Source organism: Myotis myotis, unplaced genomic scaffold, assembly GCF_014108235.1.
Source record: "Myotis myotis isolate mMyoMyo1 unplaced genomic scaffold, mMyoMyo1.p scaffold_m19_p_17, whole genome shotgun sequence".
Taxonomy (NCBI): domain Eukaryota; kingdom Metazoa; phylum Chordata; class Mammalia; order Chiroptera; family Vespertilionidae; genus Myotis; species Myotis myotis.
This window is the reverse complement of record NW_023416321.1, coordinates 13639348-13657572: the sequence shown is the minus strand read 5'-3', so window position 1 is coordinate 13657572 and position 18225 is coordinate 13639348. Positions and strand designations below refer to the sequence as shown.

The 18225-nt window shown below is 52.1% G+C and overlaps 3 protein-coding genes across 13 annotated transcripts; 2 read left to right on the top strand and 1 right to left on the bottom strand.

Moving 5' to 3' along the window:
* Positions 1 to 263: 263 nt before the first annotated feature.
* On the top strand, positions 264 to 6693 carry ACBD4 (acyl-CoA binding domain containing 4). 10 transcript variants are annotated; one of them, XM_036339481.1, is made up of 10 exons: positions 264 to 385; positions 755 to 887; positions 1132 to 1252; positions 1323 to 1407; positions 1683 to 1803; positions 2041 to 2127; positions 2432 to 2502; positions 2594 to 2669; positions 3358 to 3497; positions 6310 to 6693. In XM_036339481.1, the coding sequence occupies exons 2-10, from the start codon at positions 797 to 799 to the stop codon at positions 6430 to 6432; spliced, it is 915 nt and encodes a 304-aa protein (XP_036195374.1). In that variant the 5' UTR covers positions 264 to 385; positions 755 to 796; the 3' UTR covers positions 6433 to 6693. The 10 variants fall into 10 exon arrangements, with proteins under 10 accessions (XP_036195374.1, XP_036195372.1, XP_036195370.1 ...); XM_036339479.1 differs by having other exon boundaries at positions 6307 to 6693; XM_036339477.1 differs by having other exon boundaries at positions 3358 to 3542; positions 6307 to 6693.
* A 223-nt stretch (positions 6694 to 6916) lies between these two features.
* LOC118671373 (translation initiation factor IF-2-like) lies at positions 6917 to 10925 on the bottom strand. 2 transcript variants are annotated; one of them, XM_036339487.1, is made up of 2 exons: positions 9767 to 10925; positions 6917 to 9431 (listed from the first exon to the last, which is right to left on the bottom strand). In XM_036339487.1, the coding sequence occupies exon 2, from the start codon at positions 7857 to 7859 to the stop codon at positions 6948 to 6950; it is 912 nt and encodes a 303-aa protein (XP_036195380.1). In that variant the 5' UTR covers positions 7860 to 9431; positions 9767 to 10925; the 3' UTR covers positions 6917 to 6947. The 2 variants fall into 2 exon arrangements, with proteins under 2 accessions (XP_036195380.1, XP_036195381.1); XM_036339488.1 differs by having other exon boundaries at positions 9776 to 10925.
* Positions 10926 to 10974: 49 nt separating this feature from the next.
* Positions 10975 to 13706, top strand: HEXIM1 (HEXIM P-TEFb complex subunit 1). Its single transcript, XM_036339475.1, has one exon. It carries the CDS (start codon positions 11573 to 11575, stop codon positions 12650 to 12652), a length of 1080 nt encoding a protein of 359 aa, XP_036195368.1. The 5' UTR covers positions 10975 to 11572; the 3' UTR covers positions 12653 to 13706.
* The last annotated feature ends 4519 nt before the right edge of the window (positions 13707 to 18225 follow it).

Here is an 18225-nt window from a genome sequence, read left to right as displayed (position 1 = left end):
CTTTTATCTGCAGTGGCTGTCAGGTGTCTGAAGAGACTTGGGCTGAGCTGACAGACGCTGGTCTCCACCAGGGGGCGAGAGTGCTCCGTGTTATTTCACTATGTCCACCAGGAGGCGCTTCCGCCCCTCTCCGGCAGTCCTGGACAGGGAAGCCGACCCCGGATCCACCCCGCCCGCTCGGGAGAGGCACAGCTATTTGCATACTCTTGAAAGGGGTGCGCTGAGTGGCTAGAGTATAGAAGCCAAATTTGAAACGGGCTCTCTCATTGGCTCCAATTCCACCTCGCTCAGTGTCTCCATTCGGGCCCGCCGGGCCGGGAGGTCAGTAGGAAGCCCTCGGCTAGTGGCGAGAGGACCCAGGTGTCCGGGCAGGGGTCTCCGCGGGGTGAGTGTCAGGCTGCCGGGCCGGGGTGCGGGGGCCCGGGGGGAGGGCCGCTCGCCTGCCTGACTCCTCTTGGCTTGCCCATCGCCTGCCTAGGAGTTGTAGATGCGCATCTAAAGGGGTCCTGCGACCCTAACCACCTGCCTCTCCATCCACCCACCGCGGTCCTCTCCACCTACCCCAGCCGCCCCTACCCTGCTTGGGGTAGGAAAGGGCTCTCTGCAGCCACAGCTTCTGACCTCCTCGGGTATCTCGCTCAGGTCTCTAAAAGAGCTTAGTTTGCCCCTCTGGAAAGTGAATCAGAGTGGTTTGTCGAGGTGTGTGCCGGGGTGGCCCCTGGAGGCCTGCTCCCACGGAGGCTTGTTCTTGCAGAGTTGCGCAAAAGTAGGGTCCCAGGGCTCAGAGCAGCTGGAGATGGGTACCGAGAAAGAAATCCCGGAACCGGACTGCCAGAAACAGTTCCAGGCCGCAGTCAGAGTCATTCAGAACCTGCCTAAGAACAACAGTGAGTGAGGGCCGGGGACCTGCATTTGGGGGTCAAGATGGCAGGGGTCTGCCTCCCAGGAGACTCTCTGATCCCTTTAGTTTCTGCAGACGAGTCTCTGCCTGGGTCACCCGATGGGTCCCCTCTACCTCCTGCCCCTGTAGACCACCATCTCTGCCTTCTCCTAGGGTAGTTCCCCCCAGCCTCCATCCTCTTGGAGCTGGGGGGTGATGCTCTGCTCTCCAATCCCCAACTTCCTGCCCAGGTTATTACCGCCCCTCCTATGAAGAGATGCTTCGATTCTACAGCTACTACAAGCAAGCTACCATGGGGCCCTGCCTGGTTCCCCGGCCTGGGTTCTGGGACCCCATTGGACGATATAAGTGGTGAGCTCCCCACCGGCTGGGCAAACAAGCCTCCACTGTCAACTAGCCTCTCACAACTCTCTGCCCCCAGGGATGCCTGGAACAGCCTGGGCAAGATGAGTAGGGAGGAGGCCATGTTTGCCTACATCACTGAGATGAAGGTGGTGGCACAGAAGGTAGGGATAGGCTGTGGGCTCCTCTCTGTCCCTAAGCTCCCGGCCAGATGGCCTGCCCCCCACCCTCCCATTGTTGCTCCCATTATATTTCCTGCATGTTGACACCCCATGGGAATTACCACCTTCATGCTGTCCCCCCAACCTTGTCTCTGGTCTGACTAGGCACGAGGTGGGGGGTATGACAACAGGAGCAGAGGGGAGGGCCCAGCTCAAAGGGATAGGAGGGCAGAGATGGAAGGGGCCAGCTATTCCCCAGTAAACCTTATCCCCTACAGGTGATCGACACAGTGCCCCTGGGCGAGGTGGCAGACGACATGTTTGGTTACTTTGAGCCCCTGTACCAGGTGATCCCTGACATGCCGAGACCCCCGGAAACCATCCTGCGAAAGGTCACAGGTCAGGACCCCCAGGATGGGAGCCCTGCAGGTGTTGGGTCAATTGTCAGGTTCAGGCTGAAGGGGCTGCTCGTTGGAGGGGGACCCAGGGGTAGAGGGCTCCAGGTGATGTCCCTGTAAGGACCCCAACTACTGCCCCGAGGGGGTGGTCTCAGGCAGTGTCTGTGGCTAATGGGGAACAGAGGTCTGAGCTCACTGGGAGGCGCCAGCCCCACTCCTGGGTGCTATGTCTCTGCAGGTTTTGAAGAGCAGGTACTGAATGGAGATACTGGGACTACCCCAGAGTCTCCCTGCCTTCCCAAGGAACCAGCACCCCCAAGCCCAGGTCAGTGGTTGGGAAGGAGGGGTAGAGGCCAAATACAGGCCAGGGATGGGGAAGACCTCCTGGTGTGGTGAAGGGGAGAAGGCTGGATGCCATGCTGTGCCCATCATACCTCATGCCCACAGATAGAGACTTCCTATGCTCCAGGGGAAGCCAGGAGGAAGTTTCTGAGACTTTTGTTCTAGAATCTAGGGCCTCACTTCTAGGACCCATCTGTGCCTCTTGTGGCAGTATCTGCCCAGTTCTACACTCCTTCCCTCCCTCCATAGCCTTCCTCTGGTCACTAACCTACCTGCACCCTCCCCAGAGTCTCAGCCACCCAGGGACCCGGACCCCGAGGTTTTCTGTGATTCCCTGGAGCAGCTGGAGCCTGAGCTGGTGAGATAACCCCTGGATCTTCCCTCTCCCAGCCAACTCTGCCCTGGCTGCTCCCACTGCTCCCTTTGGACCTTGTGACTTATCCCAGCAGGTGTGGGCAGAACAGAAGGGCGCCCCTGGAGGAGAGCCTGACAGCAGACACAGCCCTGTGCCCCCAACAGGGAAAGGTGAATCACTGTTTGACCCTTAACCCCCTTCTGCCTGCCCCATGGTTCTAATGCCCAGGCCCTTCCTTGGCTGCCCTCTTGGGGCAGAGATGAAAGTCTAGTTCTGGGAACTGGAGAGAGCAGCCTATGCCCAGGAAGGGTTGCCAAACAGCCGGACACTGGATGGGCAAAGTCCTTGCCTGGCCTTCTCTCCCTGAAGGCCATCAGGAGCCATCAGGCACTGAGGAAGGGTAGCTGGGGCAGGAAGTGCTAGCCTCCCACATAGCTGCAGCGACATGGCTTTGGGAGTCAGACTCTCTCTTTTCTCTGGGCCTCCCATTTTGGACTTTCAAAAGACAATAATGAGTTCTGCCCTATTCCCTTCTATAACGTCCAGTAAAGGGCACTTTCATAAATGTCATCTCCTTTATTCCTTTGAGCCAGCAGCCCTGTGAGGGAGATGATATCTTCTCCTAATTTTCAGATGACAAAAAGAGGCTCAGAGAAGTAAGTGACTTGCCCAAAGTCACACAGCTACTCCTGGTAGCCTGTTACTCAGCCATGTGGATGAACTTTACAAAAGTCACACTTGGTACAAGGAATTGTGCCCTACTCTTACTTTTTCCTGGACCTGCCCCAGCCTGCCCACACCCTGCCCCTGGCTGAGTTGCCTCCTGAGTCCTCTTCCCTATGTGTCCGTTTTCCGCAGAGAGGTTGAGAGGCAGCCTGCCGGGGCCCCAGGAATTGGACTCATGGCTGGTGGGGACAGTTCGAGCGCTGCAGGAGAGCATGCGGGATGTCCAGGGGAGACTGCAAAGCCTGGAGAGCATGCCTGCCCCCCGCGAGGAGGTGAGCCCCCCAGGCCTGGGGCAGGATCGGGGCAGAGCTCTGAAGGTCTGTCCTAGGCTCTTCATCCAGCCACTTCTTTGTCCCCACATCTCTACCTGCCCGCACCTTTGCCTCCTCCAGAGACTGGCGTGATTCACACTGCAGGCAGGGACTCTGAGCGCTTCCTCTTTTCCTGCCCTCACCTCCCTTTGCTTGAAGAGACACTGAACAGGAGGACTAATTCCAACAGTTGGAAGGGCCAGGATGTGTCTGCTCTTTGCATTGGGGCTGGGGGTCCCTGTTGTTCCTCAGTTGGACTTCTGTTCCCAGATTTAGGGTTTACTTCCAAACAGTTCAGCCCTTGCATTCCTCACTCCCCCCTGGACTCCAAGATCTGCTTGCCCCTTACACCTCAGCTTCTGCCATTTCTGGACCCCATCTATGTGCCAAATACCATTAGTTGCATTATCTCACTTAATCCACACAACAACCCTGTGAAATAGGCTTTCATTTCCCTGTTACAGATAAGGAAACTAAGGCTCTGAGAGGTTGAGTAACAGCTGGGAAGACTCTCACAGCTGCTGTGAGGATTAGATAATACTCGTTGTTACTCCCCTGAGCTCAGCACACACAACGACCTCCTGGAATGGAGTTCATTGTGATTAGTATTATTATTAACATTACATGATGGAACTGGGAGTGGCCCTAGCTCTGCCTGTCTCCAGAGCTGGCACCCACCATTAACTCTGAGTGGGTCTCTTCTGGAGAAGCCTGGGTTGGTGGGGGCAGGCGAGGGCTGAGCTGCTGGATGTGGCCAGTCATTTGGGTGACCCCTAATCCCTTTGGCACAGTGAGTATCAACCAGGGTGGCAGGAATTTCCTCACATTCACAGTGGCTAACATTTCAACACCATCCCCACCACCCTCTGAGGCTTTTTATATTTTGTTTACCTCTTACTAATTTTATATGCTAAAGAGTTTAAAGAGTTCCACCCTGAAGTACTTGGGTTTGCATCTCTAAAAACAAAAGCATTCTATTATCTAATTTTATCACACACAATAATTCCTTCATATCGTCACATGGCCAATACAAATTCAAATCTCTCCAGTTGTCCCAAAATTGCCTTTTCCAGCTGCTCTGTCTGTCCGGCCCAGGAGTACATGCGGCATCTAATTGCTGTCCTTTTGAGAATCTTTTAAGCCAGACCAGTCCCTTTTTCTTGCTGCTAACTTGCTAATGAGACAGCCAGTGGTCCTGTCGAACTGTCCCACGTTTTGGGTCTATCCGCTTCCTGGCAGGCGGCTTACACGACCAGATTTCATCGGAGGTGACGTCCTTCGCCTCAGGGCACACATGTCCATGTCCTGCCCTTCATGACCCTAACATGGACCGCTAGCATGGGCAAAGGGGTGGCAGTCTGGTCCCACTATTGTAAAGTCAGCTTTTTCTCTTGGAGCCAGTGAATGTCCAGTGCTCTGTCTACCCCATTTGTCACACAGGTTTTGACAACAATTGATAGGTAATCCTTGCCTGAATCAATAATTTATTTAGTAGTTGCAAAAAGGTTTACTTTTAAATTAGCTGTTATTTTTCTGTAGTTTTCTTTCTTTTTTTTTTTTTTTATTAGTTTAGGTATTACAAATGTGTCCTCATCCCCCCCATTGTAGTTTTCCTTTTTTAAAAAAAAATATATATATATATATATTTTATTGATTTTTTACAGAGGAAGGGAGAGGGATAGAGAGTTAGAAACATCCATGAGAGAGAAACATCGACAGCTCCTGGGGATGTGCCCGCAATCAAGGAACATGCCCTTGACCAGAATTGAACCTGGGACTCTTCAGTCCGCAGGCCGACGCTCTAGCCACTGAGCCAAACCGGTCCGGGCTGTAGTTGTCTTGATCACCTAGGATTTCCCTGAAACACAGTGCCTTATGAAAAGGCAGCATCTGAGCTTATTCTCTTTAATTATCTTTTTTAAAAAAAATTCTCACCCCAGGATATTTTTCCATTGATTTTTAGAGAGAGTGGGAGAGGGAAAAACAGAGAGAAATATCAATGTGAGAGAAATACATCAATTGGTTGCCTCCTGCATGTGCCCTGAACAGGGCCTGGGGAGGAGCCTGCAATCGAAGTCCGTGCCCTTGACTGGAATCGAGCCCAGGACCCCTTGATCTGCAGGCCGATGCGCTATCCACTGAGCAAACTGACTAGGACTAATAATATTTTTAAAGGACTTTAATCAACTGCAATCATTCTTTTTAATGCTCAGATTGTCACAACTTTGGTCAGTGGAGACCCTTTCAAGTTGGGTCCTATCGTGACTCATTAATCCCTAAAAGCTTCCTTGCTTTCATTCACCTCTACCTTTCCTGCTCCAGACCTGGAATCGGCCACTTTTCCAAGGAGTCCTGGCTCCTTTTAGCAAAAAATATTTAGAGATTAAAATCTGAGCACTCTGGGGTCCTCATTTGAAATATGTGGCACATCCTTTACAATATGAGGGTCTTAAGGCCACACCAAGGGGGCCATTGCTTTGTGGCCCAGAGGGAACAGCCTGGAAGCCAGTCCCTCCACCTGGCAGCCCCTCCAGCCTGCAGCCCTCGTGGCACCGGGGATCGCCCTGGAGGAGGGTGTGGAGGTGAGTTGGAGCTCATCTGTCAGGGACACACTAGGAACCCCAGGATCCTCCCTTCCAGTGGTGCAGATGTGGGGGCAGGACTTCTCTGCTCCAGGCCTCTAGACCTGAGTTCCCGAAGCAGGTTCCTGGGGAGGGCCGGCTGTGCTGAGGCTGGGCTGCCCTCTGACTCCGTCCCCCCTTCTTGGCAGCAGAGGCTCCCGTCCGGTGCTCGGCCTTCGCCCCCCAGGCTCTCAGGTCCTACGCTGCTCTTCTTCCTCCTGTGGCCCTTCATTGTCCAGTGGCTCGTCAGGCAGTTTCGGACCCTGAAGAGGTGATTCTCAATGGAGGAGTCTGCAGCCAACGAAGGAGCTATGTGCCCCCAGTCCCGCTGTGCCCGGAGCCTGCCAGGGTTTAAGAGAACAGCATTGACCCCACCCGCCACCACTACCAATCAGTGTTTGCCTTGGCACCCCTCCCCTAATGGGGAGCACGGCAAATAAGACCCCACCCTTCCCGCAGCTTCACGGGATGCTTCCACCACCACCACCACCCCCTCCCCCCTCCCCCCTCCCCAGTCCACCCCGGGTTTCCTGGGAAGGCTGCAGTGGCAGTGCCCGTCCTGGGGGCGGGGCTGCCCGTCTCGGCGTCTGCCCGCCCCAACCCTGGGTCACCTGACTCCTCCCGGCCCGGCCTCTCCCCGCGGAGGCCCGGCTGTCGGGCAGGTTGGGTTGGGCCGGGTCCTGGGATTGGTTGCCTGGGGCTGGGGGAGGCCCCGCCGAGCTGGGGGAGGCAGAGAGCAGGCCCGGGAGGGCGAGCGCTCCGTGTGCTGGCCTTCCTCTCCCGCGCACACTCAGGGCGTCTTCTCTGAAGATCCACTTACAAATGAATGTTTCACTAAATAAAATAAAACAATCTTCTGCCATCTGCGAAGTGAGGCGGAAGCCGAGTCCCGAGCGCCGAGGCACAGTCCCTCCCCTGCTCCCCACCCCGTGTCCCTTCGACCACCCGAGAGGAGAGGCCACTGGGGGACGCTTCTGGGGAAGGCTGTCCCTCCTCCACGGAGAGTGACGGAGCACGGAGCCGGGGTGGGGGGCGGGGGGGTCCTGGGAGGGGCGCGGGCCGCACCCGCCGCGGGGTAGGGCCAAGGACTCCCCCTCCCTCCCCCGTCGGGGCCCAGAGGGAGGTCACCCGTAGACAAGAACGGCTGCTCCCGGGGGTGGGCGCGTAGGGCTGGGCTCCAGGCACCAGGCTGGGAAGTGCCCCTTCCCGTGATCTCCCCCTGGGCTTTCCCAGGGAACTTTCTGGAAGGCCAAGACCCAGTGGGAGCCTTTGCCCCCCCCCCCCCCGCGCGCCCCGTAGGCATGGGGGCGGGGCGGGGACCTGCGCCAGGAGCCCCTCTTTGGTGCGGGCAGAAGCCCGAGCGGGCACAGACCTCCCAGTGACATTTATCCTTCTCACCTCCTAGCAACTCCGGCCGCCCTGGGTCAGCACCAGCCCTGCCCAGGCCGTGTTGGCGCTCAGGCCACTGGCCACGTCCCCCGTGCAGGGCCGCAGCAGCCTGGAGACCCCTGTTGCTGCCACCTGGGCCCCAGGGCCTTCCTGCCCCTGGGTGAGGAAGAGTAGCTCTGAATGCCCCTCCCTGGAGATCCTTAAGCTCCCGAGTTACCGGGGTCAGCCTTGGCCTTGCCCACCCTCCCGGCTCGGCCATCTCTCTTTTATCCTCAGTCCTGTTCTCAAGGCGGATCCCTCCGAACAGACACATGGCCCCGCTGCTCCAAGCTGGCCCAGGGTTACAGTCGAGGCCACAGCAGGGCAGGGGGAGAGGGACAGACTGGTGCTGGGGATGCAGGGTGGAGCGGAAGCCAGCTCCACCACTTGCACGCACTAATTGTTGCGACTTGGGTAAGACCAGATCTTTTAAAAATATTTTTTTTTATTGATTTCAGAGAGGGAGAGGGATAGAAACATCAAATGATGAGAATCACCGATCTGCTGCCTCCTGCATGCCCCCGAGTGGGGATGGAGTCCAGGCACATGCCCCGATTGGAACTGAACCATGACCTCCTGGTTCATAGGTTTACACTCAACCACTGAGGCACACCGGCCGGGCAAGACAAGATCTTGATTGCTCTGAGCCTGGGTTGTCTTGTTTGTGAAATAAAGATGGTGACCATAAGGCAGTCCTGGGGTTTAAATGACCAGGGTATATAAAATGCCTGGCAACGGGTTAAAACTCAGCTAAGAGTAAGGGCCTGGCCCCCTGTTTGATAGCATTCTAGAATTCCACAACCTATTCGTCTGGGAACCCCAATATGACAAATGAGTCCATACAGCTGAGCCCTGTCCAGAAAACTGAGGCTGGGCTCAGCTGTACCTTCCAGATTCCCCGATGAAGGGTACCCAGGAGTCCTTTGGAGTCTAAAACTGTGGTAACAAACTGGAGGTCTCGGACTCCCTGATGGAAGATGAGGCCCCAGGGGGAGGCCCTCCTGCCCCGGGGTTTCCAGGGAGGCCCTGGCGCCCACCCGGTGCTCCCAGTGCGAGGCACCTCCTGCTGGACGGAGGAAGCAGCGCAGAAGGCAGGCTTGTCAGATGGACGGAGTTCTCAGCAGCTCGGGGGAAACAGGCTGGGATGGTCCATTTCAGAACACCCGGCCCTGCCCCACCGGCACTCCCGCCCGCCTCTCCCTTTGGGCATGCCCTCGCCACTTTCCCACAGAACCACTCCTGAACGGAGGCTTGCTCTTCAGAGAATGCCCTTCTTTGTGCCACTTCGCCTGGAAACCATTCATCCTGCAAAGACAGCTAGGAAGTCACTTCCCCTGGAAACCTGCACACAATCGTCCGCTCCTCCGCAGCGGGGCCCACCGGCTCCCCGCTGGTTTCTGTCCCCTGCCACTTTGGCTGTTTGACGGCCTCTGTACGCAGCCTCTGAGCAGCAAGGATGGCATGTTAAATATCAGGCCCTCCTAACAGATCTTTGCTAAATGAAGAAAAGAGGGCCTGGATTATGCTGAAGTTGTTAGGAATGAAAAGGAACTAAATCTAGAGTTGTTGGGGGGAAAAAAGGAATTCTGTGTTTGTGACGAAGAAAAATGGCCCGGGGGTCACAGAGGCCGGCACACTTCGTTGTCATGTGACCTTGGACAAGTCACTTAATTTCTCTGAGTCTTAGAGACTTTCCATCTCTAAGATGGAGGCAGTCATTTCTATCCTTTCCCCCTGGGCCGTGGTGGGGTCAAACGGTTCTGCGGTAAAAGCACACGATCCGGTGGAAAGCTGTTGGGATGTCAGCCGCTGCCGCTCTTAAGGGAGAAATCATCAGAACGGGTGGCTGGGTGTGTGGGAGGAGGGAGAAGCGACGATTAGGATGGGCTTAGGCCTAAGTAATTAGGACCAAAGGGCTGAGCGGCTCCCCGGCCCTGTCCTTGGGGCAGGTGCTCGGAATCCGGAGAATGTTCTCGGGAACAAGCCTTCCTCCCGCTCCCCAGGAATCTATCCCGTCGGGGCCAAGCCCCCGCCCCCGTTTCGGGATAAAGCCTCCTCCTTGGGGAGCCTCTGGCTGCTCCCCGCCCGGTGCTGCCCCGCACCCACTGCCGAGGAAGCGCCTCTGCAGGCGATACCCCTCCTCTCAGGGAGCCAGGGTTGATTAAATCCACTATTATTTACTTAATTCACCAACAAGGAGTTCACCAGCGGGCCCGACTCCCCTGTCCGTCTCAGGAAATGCTCTGCACAGACCACGTCGGCCCCAAGAGGCCATTTTCTTCGCTAGAAGCTGAGGCCCCGGGGGGTGGGGGGTGGGGGGGGCGAGGCCTTCCTACCCCGGGGTTTCCAGGGAGCCCCTGGCGCACACCCCGCGCTCCGCTCCCCGGATACCGGCCCGGCGAGAGGCTGTCTCAGGCCACCGTCTGGCAGCGGCGGCCTCCCCGGGGCAGCAGCGGCACCGAATGGCCACGCTGGGGCTGGGGCTGGGGCTGGGCCACGTCCCTCCTAGGTCTCGAGGCCAGTCCGCGGGTGGACGTCGCTCGGGACTCGAACCTGCCTTCTCATCTCCGAGGCCTAGTCCGACGTTGCTGTGCTAACGCAGTCACACTGTCCCTTTAAGGCGGCACTTTTTATACTTCATTTGTTTACTTCTTCATGCGCTTTTCATTTTTTTGCAAAATGTGTCACAATATCCGTCCGCAATCGTCAGTCCGAGGTTCTAGCAATACACTTTTAAAACATTTGCGTAATCTTAAGAATCGAAAGCTACCAGCCATGGGCCCATAGGTCTCTTTATAAGACTTAATTTTTTTTACACTTTAGGGACTACTTTTTAGGAGTAAACCATTTTTTTGACCCAGTTAACAAATGATTACGACCTTCGGCACCTTTTCACTGAGTACAGAATACGATAGCATGCTTTAAGACGCACCTTTGTATTAAAATATTCTGTGTGGGCCCTCACAGACCTTCGAACCTTCTCGTATTCCTGAAGCGGAATGGTACGGTCCAGAGCCCGCCCCCTCTCTGCATTGGCTTTCCTCCTCCGCGCAACGTGTGACTGTTAGCCAATGGGCACTCACGTTTTCCCAGCGAGGGACAGGCGGCGGAGGGCGGTGGCCAGGGAGACGCTCCTTACGCGACCTGGCATTGGCTACGTCGCACGGCGCGTGTAGCGGCGGGCCGCAAAGATGGGGACTACGAGTCCCAGCGTCCAGCGATGGGGACCCCATCACGCATGCGCATGGGCGGCGGCCAAGCTTCTATATAAAAGCGGCGCCGAGCGCTGGGAGGCAGCAGTTGGAAGTTGGCAGGTGGGGAGGCAGGTTGGGAGGGGCAGCTGGGGGAGGAGGCGGAAGAGCTGTCGGGAGGGGGAGGAGGGAGGGAGGGAGGAAGAGAGGAGGAGAACTGAGCTGAGCAGAGCATTGAGCCAAAGGGGAGATGAGTTTGTCTGTCCTCGGATGAGGCTCCGGCCCGGCCTAAGGAACTGGGAGCTCGGGTTGGAGCGACACCCGTGGAAGTGGGAGGAGGTGGCTCTGGGACCTTAACCCCTTGTGAGCTCTGCGGCAGGGGATTTAACCCTTTGTGGGTCCGGCCCCTCAGAGGCAGCGTCATCGGGTAGTTTTAACCCCTTCGGGGCTGGGTTTAACCCACTGGACTTAACCTCATCTAGCCCACCAATTCCTCCATCGTGGGGGGCGCTCTGCGGGGGGGCTCGAGGCCGACCCCCTTCGTACATTACGCGCTGTTCCTGCTGCTGCACCCCTTTGGACCTGCTTAGCTGATCGCGCGGTGGCGCTTAACCCTTTACTGACTTGAGCGCCCCCAAGTTGCAATTGGAGTTTGCTGACAGGACCAGCTGAAGGCATCACTGCAGGAATTACCGAATTGGAATCTGTTGGACATTTTTTTCAAGAAAAGAAAAACCTCTTTTTTCTTCAAGGACTTGCAGCCAAAATTCTCCAAACTTTGAGGACTCTTGTTGCCATGGCCGAGCCACTCGTGTCGGAATTTCAGCACCAGCCTCAAACTGGCAACTGTGCAGGTGCTGATGCTGTCCACGAAGAGCGGAACCCCGACCGCCCCCCGGGCGCAGAGGAGCCGGTGCCCGAGGACGACAGTAGGTGGCAAGCAAGAGCGCTCCCCCAGCCGGGTGGCCGTCCAGGGCCAGAGGGGGAAGGGAGCCTGGACCCCCAGCCGTCTCCTTTGCCAACCCAGGTCTGTCCAGAACCTAGCTGCCTGGAAGCGGACGAAAAGGGCCAGAATGGAGATGACTTGTCCGCTGGCGGACCCGCCCCGCCGCCAGCGGGAGGGGAACAGAGGCCCGAGACCGAGCCGCTCACCCAACCGTGTCACGACTCCGAAGCCAACAAGTTGGGGGCTCCTGCCGCTGGAGGCGAGGAGTCGTGGAAACAGCAGCAGAGGCAGCTGGGCAAGAAGAAACACAGGCGACGCCCTTCCAAGAAGAAGCGGCACTGGAAGCCTTACTACAAGCTGACTTGGGAGGAGAAGAGAAAGTTCGACGAGAAACAGAGTCTTCGAGCTTCGAGGGTTCGAGCCGAGATGTTCGCCAAGGGCCAGCCGGTGGCGCCCTATAACACCACGCAGTTCCTCATGGATGATCACGACCAGGAGGAGCCGGACCTCAAAACCGGCTTCTACCCCAAGCGGACTGCGGCCAAGTCGGACACCAGCGACGAAGAGTTTATGGAAGAGGCGGGTGAGGAGGATGGGGGCAGCGACGGGATGGGCGGCGACGGCAGCGAGTTTCTGCAGCGGGACTTCTCGGAGACGTACGAGCGGTTCCACGCGGAGAGCCTGCAGAACATGAGCAAGCAGGAGCTCATCAGGGAGTACCTGGAGCTGGAGAAGTGCCTCTCTCGCATGGAGGACGAGAACAACCGGTTGCGGCTGGAAAGCAAGCGGCTGGGCGGCGGCGACGACGCGCGCGTCCGGGAGCTGGAGCTGGAGCTGGACCGGCTGCGCGCCGAGAACCTGCAGCTGCTGACGGAGAACGAACTGCACCGGCAGCAGGAGCGGGCGCCGCTGTCCAAGTTTGGGGACTAGACTGAAACTTCGGAGGGGAGGGACAAAGGGGACTTTTTACAGTGATGGAATGTAACATTATATACATGTGTATATAAGACAGTGGACGTTTTTATGACACATAATCAGAAGAGAAAATCCCCCGGCTTTGGTTGGTTTGGTAAATTTAGCTATGCTGTAGCTTGCGTGCTTTCTCCTGTTCTTTAATTATGTGAAACTGAGGGATGCGTTACTTTTCTTTTTAGAAGGTTGTTTTTTTTATGTGTAATTTGACCAAGTTACAATGCATTTTCTGTTAAAAATCCTCTCAAGCTGATCTATAAGGTGGCCAAATCTGAGAACCATTAAATTCATTCTAGTTATAATAAATTTAATATTTGTAAATGTAACATAGTTTAAGTGTGATTTCTAGAACTAATTCAAAATAGTGCTGATTTATGCGATTGCATTTTGGGGAGGTAAAGAAGTTATTAAATTTGTTTGGAAGAAATCTCTTAATGGAAGAATTTTCAATGTGCTGATTTTCCTCTTGAATGAGTTCTTGTGTGCTACAATATATAGTTCAGGCAAAATATAAAGATTTAAATAGCTTCTAACTTAGTGTGCTTGCTTCCTAGTGCCTTGGTTTTCCTTCCCGATGCTGGAGAAATAAACCAGTATTGGGTGTTTGGGGAGTAGAAAGTGGCTACAATTGGGAGCTTAAAATTTAATTCTGCTCACTAGCCATTCAAAAGTCTGTTAACAAAAATAAACATCTAATTTGGCAGTGAGACAACTGACAGCCTCATTTCATTCCTACAGTAGGTTTTTAGTAATCTCCACCCCACCCGCCTCCTCTCCCCTCCCCTTTGAGACTGGAAGGAGCTCCTAGATACCTACCTGGAAGAGGCTCTAGGTAAACCTATTGCTTAATGCAAACAATGGCTGGATAACCTTATGGGGCAGCTCTTTATGTTAAAATGTTTAGAGATAGGGGATATTGGATTTACAAAAGAAAGCTGTTTGGAGCATTCCAAGGACTTACCCTACTTGTCGAATACTTAGGGTGCTCCCTATACCAAAAAAAAAAAAAAAAGGAATAGGAGCTGCCCACCTTTCTATGAGGGTAGAACTGTAATTATAAATGCCCCCCTCACTGCAAGTCAAACATAAAGCTTCTGGTTAAAGAGCTAAATTAACTCCTTGGGGGCTGAGTGAGAACCCTGCACGTATTTCCTGTACAGCTGCTATTCTCAGTCTCCTAAACTGCGCTGATAGCAATTCTTGAATAGTTCTGATCTTGAAAATGCAGGGAGACCCTAAGAATTTCTGCCCACACATCAAAATAGTAAGAAATTAGGACTGTTCCCTCCTGCCCATCACCTTCAGCTGCCGTTTCCTTAGGGTAACTGCACCACTCAAATCACTAGCACAGGGGTTCCTTAACTTGGGGCCTTAGAAACCATAGGGAGCCTTGGGGTCCACAAACCCCATAAAATTATATGTAGACTTGTGTTATATGTACACTTTTCCAGGGAAAGGGTTCAAGAGAATAAGATTGTCAAACTTGAAGGTTTAAAAACCCCTTCCGGGAAAGGGAAAAGCCTCCCACTACGTAGATCCTTTTGCAGGTAAACAGTGGAGGTGGTGGAACTTCAAGAGTGAAGCGCACCTTATGATGCATAAGGAGCATACACAAACCAGTGAGTCAAAGGGAATTATGCTGGTCAAGACTGACTCAGGGCCCTCAAAGCTGGACTGAGCTGGCCTCTGGCCCTATTCTGGTAATGGCCCATGGGAGACAATGTATAATCAGTTTTTCCTTTGGCCTAAAATTTACATTAAATGTCTAATTTGAAATAGTTTTCTTCGTGTTTTTAATATTTCTTCTACTATGACATCATGCAGCAGTCCCAGAAACAGCGCTGCTTGATGGAAGGGCAGCAACACTGCCCTCTGGCTTTTAGTGCGGAGCAGAAGCCTCGTTTTGATTGCACAAAGATGCAATGCAGCAGTGATAACCTCTCATTTCAGAACCTCTTCTGAAGACAGACTGATGTCAAAGAATCCTGTTTCCCCTACTATTAGTCTTGGAGAGACTTTACAAGTACATTTATCAGAAAATACTGTATGTTTTACTCTTAGGAGACAAATGCAGTCCCGTTTTTAAAAACATTTAACTCATAAATTTGCTATCTTGAGCTATACAACTTTCTGAATTCTGCTTTCAAAGGCACTGGTATTTTACTATATTTATTGCATTTATATTCTTGGAATGATGAGTTTTGTGTGAAATAGGAGTTTCTATCAACACTTTCTACATTGAAAGAGTTGACTAGTCTATTGCTCTCAGGGCAGAAGACTGAATTACCTATATTAACGGGGGGTTTGTGATGACAGATATGCTCAAATCCACTCTACTCTTTCACTAAAGTATCTCCTGCCAAACATTTCAGCTGAGCTACACAAAAGACCATGCTTACACACTGGCAATTTCAGTTTCTAATACTGGGCCTGGATATCTAGCCAGGACAAAGCACTGCCTAAACTTTGAGACAACTGGCTGCATAGCTTAATCCTCCCCTCAGTCAGAAAAACTTTCCTTGGGCTAGCCTAGAACATAAAAGAGGCTCTCAGGAGACAGGTACCTTCAGATTTCAGTGTGAGGAGAAAAAGCCAGGGAGTTCGATTAGTTTATTTCTGAAAAATAGACTAATCTCTAAAGAGAGGAAAATGGTAAAAATTAGACCAGACTCGAAGTCAAAGACCCCGGGTTCCGGTCATACCTTTAACATAGATGTGCTAGCAATGCAATCCTGGACACATCTCTCAAACCCTGAGCCTCATTCTTCCTCAGCAAAGGGGCTATGGCTACTTTACAGAACTGTTAGAAGCATTAAACGAACAGTATGAGAATGTTTTACACACGCATATAGCAGTTGCCCATTTGATGTTTTTGTTTTTTTTATTATCTGATGATTTTTTAATTGACTTTAGAGAGAGGAAGGGAAGGAGGGAGAGAAACATGGATCAGTTGCCTCCTGTACGTGTCCAACTAGGGATCAAACCCACAACCTGATCAGTATTTCTTCACTTCATCCAGGATTTATAAAAATATGTTTTATATAAATATAAAAATCCTTTGTTTGGGGAAATGTAAACAAACATACTTTATCCTAATGACTTCAAAAATGAGAGAAACCAAAGAGTGAATCCAATAAATTAAAAAAAAAAAATCCACAATCCAACAGTTTACTTTCAGAAAATCAAGAACTGGCTATATTTAATCAAACATTAGGTAATACACTACAAATGTCCCCCTGGCCACTTACACCCAGAATTGCTGGCAATGAATATGCACAATAGTGTGATGGAAAAGTTGGCTAGAGTAAGGATGGTACTTGTACCTAACTAGATACACTTGCGTATGTTGTGGTTTTTTAAAATTATTTTTTCACATTTGACAAGATCATTGGAATAAAACTCCATTTTACTATTCTTTCCCACATGAAGTGTAAATCGTTGATGGTAGGATAAAAAGTAATTTTTAAGAGAAAATGTCAAATTTAGGACCTGAACACAGTGGAGTCTGCTGACCAAAGTGTAATAGTCACACTTTGCAAATGGAACCAGATCTACGGTCTAGGAGGGAAAGTTTCAATCTTTGGCCAAGTTTTGCCAGTTGTCTTTGAATATTGGAAAGCTTACAACTTCTTTCCATCTCTTGTTGAAAAACCAAAGGCTGGGTTTAGACAAATCAATGCTGTAGCTTTTACAAATCTTCCCGAATTAACTTTTTCTTGTTTGTTTTTTTTAGAGTTGGTTCAATTATCAAAATTCTTTCAAATGGTTGAGATGCTACAGGAAACTGTTGGTAAGTCTTTTGAAATAGTGTGATTTTAAAAAAAATATTACTGATTTTTTACCGAGAGGAGGGGAGAGGGTTAGAGAATTAGAGAAACATCGATCAGCTGCCTCCTGCACACCCCCCCACTGGGGATGTGCCCGCAACCAAGGTACATGCACTTGACCGGAATCGAACCCGGAACCCTTCTACCCACTGAGCCAAACGGTTCTGGCTGAAATAGTGTGATCTTTTAACACTGCACCAAGAACAGTTACATTGGGCCCTGACCGGTTTGCTTCAGTGGATAGAGCGTCAGCCTGCGGACTGAAGGGTCCCGGGTTCGATTCCGGTCAGGGGCATGTACCTTGGTTGCGGGCACATCCCCAGTAGGGGGTGTGCAGGAGGCAGCCAATCGATGTTTCTCTCTCATCGATGTTTCTGACTCTCTACCCCTCTCCCTTCCTCTCTGTAAAAAATCAATAAAATCCTATCTAAGAATAGACAAACACGGTAATTGACCATACCTTCGCTACACCACCACTGGCTAATCAGCACAATATGCAAATTAACCACCAACAAAGATGGCGGCTAATTTGCATACTGCAGGCAGGGTGGGACAGCGCCATTCCACCTGCTCCGCCGCCATCAGTGCCTGCTATCTGTGACCTGGGGCAGCGGGCGTCCCGTGTGGGACCTGACCCGGGGCGGCCGGGAGGGGCAGCGAAGGCTTGAAGGTGGCTCTGGCCAGAGTGAAGGCCTGGGTCCCAGGTGCCGGAGGAAAACCAGTGCCGGCAGCTGGGGAAGGGAAAGCCCATTGCACGAATCTTTTCATGCAACAGGCCTCTACTATATTAAAAAAAAAAAAAGAAAGAACAGTTACATTGGCTTACACATTTTTTTTTTCCAAGAACAAACATTCAGAACGGAATTGCAAACACTCCTCTGAAGTCATATTCTATTTGACACATTCACTGACTTTGTGTGAAGTGTTAAAAAGCCCTAGGTCTGCAGTGAGCAAAAAGAATATTCCTGAAGCTTTAGAGTGCTCCATGCAAAATAATTTGAAAAAATGATAACATCCCTGCTCTTATAAACTACTCAGCAGAACTTGTCCTAACCTCCACAGAGTCATAAAAAGGGGTTAATTTGAAATTCTGAAACCTGCTCTAAACATGTAATTCTGCATATCTGGATAACTCCAGTATAATTTTCAGGCAAAGGCAGAAGACCAAACTGGAGGATGGAAGTGAATGTGTAAGAGGTTAGTTCTACCTTCCTTTCTAGTTATTACTAAAAATGTACTTAACAAAACAGCAAACATTTGAACAGCTTAGAAAGACAGAAAATAGAGAATGGTGAGAGCTAAACAAAGAATAGCCCAGCCAGTGTGGCTCAGTAGTTGAGCACTGATCTATGAACCAGGAGGAAATGGTGATTCCCAGTCAGGGCACATGCATGAGTAGCAGGCTCCATCCCCAGAGTAGGGCTCGCAGGAGGCGACCGATCATCAGTGATACTCTCTTATCATTAATGTTTCCCTCTCTCCCTTCCTCTCTGAAATCAATAAAAATATATTTAAAAAATAAACACAAAGAATGAAAATGAATTAACTGCAGAAATCAAATAGTTCAGAAGCAAGTATCTTCCTTCTGAAGAGGACTGGTGCAGAGAACCAATGAGCCCTAGCTGGTTTGGCTCAGTGGATAGAGCACTGGCCTGTGGACTGAGGGGTCCCAGGTTCGATCCAGTCAAGGGCACATTCCCAGGT